At 66.1% G+C, this 2,700-nt stretch overlaps 1 protein-coding gene across 1 annotated transcript in view; it reads right to left on the reverse strand.

The window, feature by feature from the left end:
• LOC112955227 (lens fiber membrane intrinsic protein-like) overlaps positions 1-548 on the reverse strand; it is a 2,816-nt gene extending 2,268 nt beyond the window's left edge. The window contains exon 1 of the mRNA XM_026048506.1: positions 380-548. Within this exon, the coding sequence (XP_025904291.1) occupies positions 380-548 (169 nt within the window). The remainder of the gene's footprint in view (positions 1-379) is intronic.
• Between the last annotated feature and the right edge of the window lie 2,152 nt (positions 549-2,700).

Below are 2,700 nucleotides of genomic sequence, written 5' to 3' on the forward strand. Positions count from 1 at the left end.
CATTGCACAGAGCACACACACAGCTCATTGCAGCAGTGCCCCCATGCACAGCTCGGTGCAGCAGTGCCCATTGCACAGAGCACACACACAGCTCAGTGCAGCAGTGCCCCCATGCAGAGCCCACACACAGCTCAGTGCAGCAGTGCCCCCATGCACAGCTCGGTGCAGCAATGCCCATTGCACAGAGCCCGCACACAGCTCATTGCAGCAGTGCCCCCATGCACAGCTCAACGCAGCAGTGCCCATGGCACAGAGCCCGCACACAGCTCAGTGCAGCAGTGCCCAATGTGCACAGCCTGCACACAGCTCAATGCAGCAGTGCCCATGGCACAGAGCCCGCACACAGCTCAGTGCAGCAGTGCCCGGCGCGGGCGCCTACCCGGGGTGCCGGCGTGGGGGCGGCACTCGCCCCCCAGGCAGACGCGCCACAGGCCCTGGCAGCCGGGGCCGCCCGCTGCCCGGTACTGCAGCCAGAAGTCGGTGGCAGTGGCAGCCACCAGCAGCGCCAACCCGGAGGCCGCGCACAGCAGCCCCCCCCGTCCCGCCATCGCCGCCCTGGGCACAGCGGGGRGGGGCAGTGGCACCTCTGGGTGCCGCTGCCTCCCCCAGCCCCCATGGACACCCCCCTCACCCTGGTAATCCCAAGGGATGCCCATGGATTGGGGACACAGSGATGGGGGGGGGGACACACAGACACACACAGACATCCCTGTGGGTGCTGGGGTACAGTGGTGACCCCCCCCTTGAGRACCCCTGATGTTGGCACCCATTTGGGTGGCTTCCCTCATGGGGGGGGCCTGGGGATGTGAGAGGACACAGGGTGGCAGCTCTGGGGATGCTGAGGGACACAGGGTGGCATCACTGGGAACCCCATAGTACCTGGGATGGCATCTCCGTAGGACACTGTGGGTACCTGTGGTGGCACCTCTGGGGATCAGAGGGTCATGAGGTGGCATCTCTGGGGACATTAGGGGGCCACCCAGGGTGACATCTCGAGGGGCACGAGGGGGTGGTGGCATCTCCAGGGGGTATCAGGGCACACAGGGTGGTATCTCCGGGACTCTCAGATGCACCCAGGGATGGGACCTTCTAGGATCACCATGGAGYATCCGTGTGACACCATGGGGTGCCAGGAGGGTGGCACAGGGCAGGRTGACACCCAGCCCAGGGTCCCGTGCACCCACCTTCCACGCACAGTGGCCCCGGTGGGCGCCTCGGCGAGTCCCGTCCGTGTGTCTGTCCGTGGGGAGAGTGAGCGGCCTGGGCGCCTGCGGGCTAAAGGCGCCACCGCTGTCATTGTCACCGGCCACAAAGGCCTGGAAAGGTCTGGGCGCCACCGCACCGAAGTGCTGACGGCGAGTGGGAAAATGCCGAGCGGGCACTTTCCTGACGGCCACCGACGGACAGGGACAGCACCGGACAGGGCTATGCACCCACGATGGCAGCACAGCTGGGTGGCCAAGGTGGCCTCCAGTCTGCGGTCCCATCTGGGATAGGTTGATTCCCAACCTGGGACCCCTCTGTGTCCCAACTGGTCCCATCCAGCCCAAGGTGACACCGAGCACAGGGTCCCCTCTGCTCCAGGGTCCCATCTGGCCCCAGAGCGGGGGCCTCACCCAGGAGGATGGTGCCACCAAGGGGGGAGCAGTGGGGACCCAGGGACACCGCAATGCACGTGCGCTCTCCTCCCACGCGCACACTGGCACACAGGCTYGCTTGCACGCTTCCTCCCTGCTGCATGCATGGAAATGCACGTGCTCTCCTGCTCGAACACACGTGTGCTCACGGCCACGTGCACTCGTGTGCGTGTACACGTGCACGCCTGTGTCCTGCGCGCACAAAGGCCTGCACACGCTTTCACACACGCACACAGCAGCACACAAGCACACGCGCCTCTTGCACACCCCTGCCTCTGCGCTTGTTCACAGCCCACATGCACACACAGCCCTGCGCACACCCGCACCCAGCTCCTGCAGGCACACACGCGTGCCCGGGCACACACGAAGACATGCACAGCYGCGTGCTCCTGCATGTGCACACCCGTGCGCTTCCTGCACACCCATGTGCTCCCATGTGTGCACACCCYTGCACACSCATGTCCTCCTGTGTGTGTACACCCATGTGCTCCCTGCACACCCRCGCACYCCTGTGTGTGTGTACACCCCTGCACACCTGCACGCTCCCATGTGTGCACACCCRTGTGCTCCCTGCACACSCATGTCCTCCTGTGTGTGCACACCCATGTGCTCCCCGCACCCCTGCGCACCCCTGTGTGTGTGTACACCCCTGCACACCTGCACGCTCCCATGTGTGCACACCCATGTGCTCCCATGTGTGCACACCCCTGCACACCCATGTCCTCCTGTGTGTGCACTTTCATGTGCTCCCTGCACACCCGTGTGTGCACACCCATGTGCTCCCCGCACCCCTGCGCACCCCCGTGTGTGTACACCCCTGCACACCTGCACGCTCCCATGTGTGTACACCCATGTGCTCCCCGCACCCCCGCGTGTGTACACCCCTGCACACCTGCACGCTCGTGTGCGTGCACACCCGCGTGCTCCCCGTGCACGCCCGGGGCCTCAGGGCAGCAGCAGCAGGAGGAAGAGGAGCAGGAGCAGGAGCAGGAGGCAGGGGCGAGCGGGGCGAGCTCCGCGCCGGCCGCCGGAGCAGGGCTGGCTGCAGTTGCTCCCTGCGGAG

This window comes from Nothoprocta perdicaria, unplaced genomic scaffold (genome assembly GCF_003342845.1).
Source record: "Nothoprocta perdicaria isolate Ctin4 unplaced genomic scaffold, notPer1 scaffold_544, whole genome shotgun sequence".
NCBI lineage: Eukaryota > Metazoa > Chordata > Aves > Tinamiformes > Tinamidae > Nothoprocta > Nothoprocta perdicaria.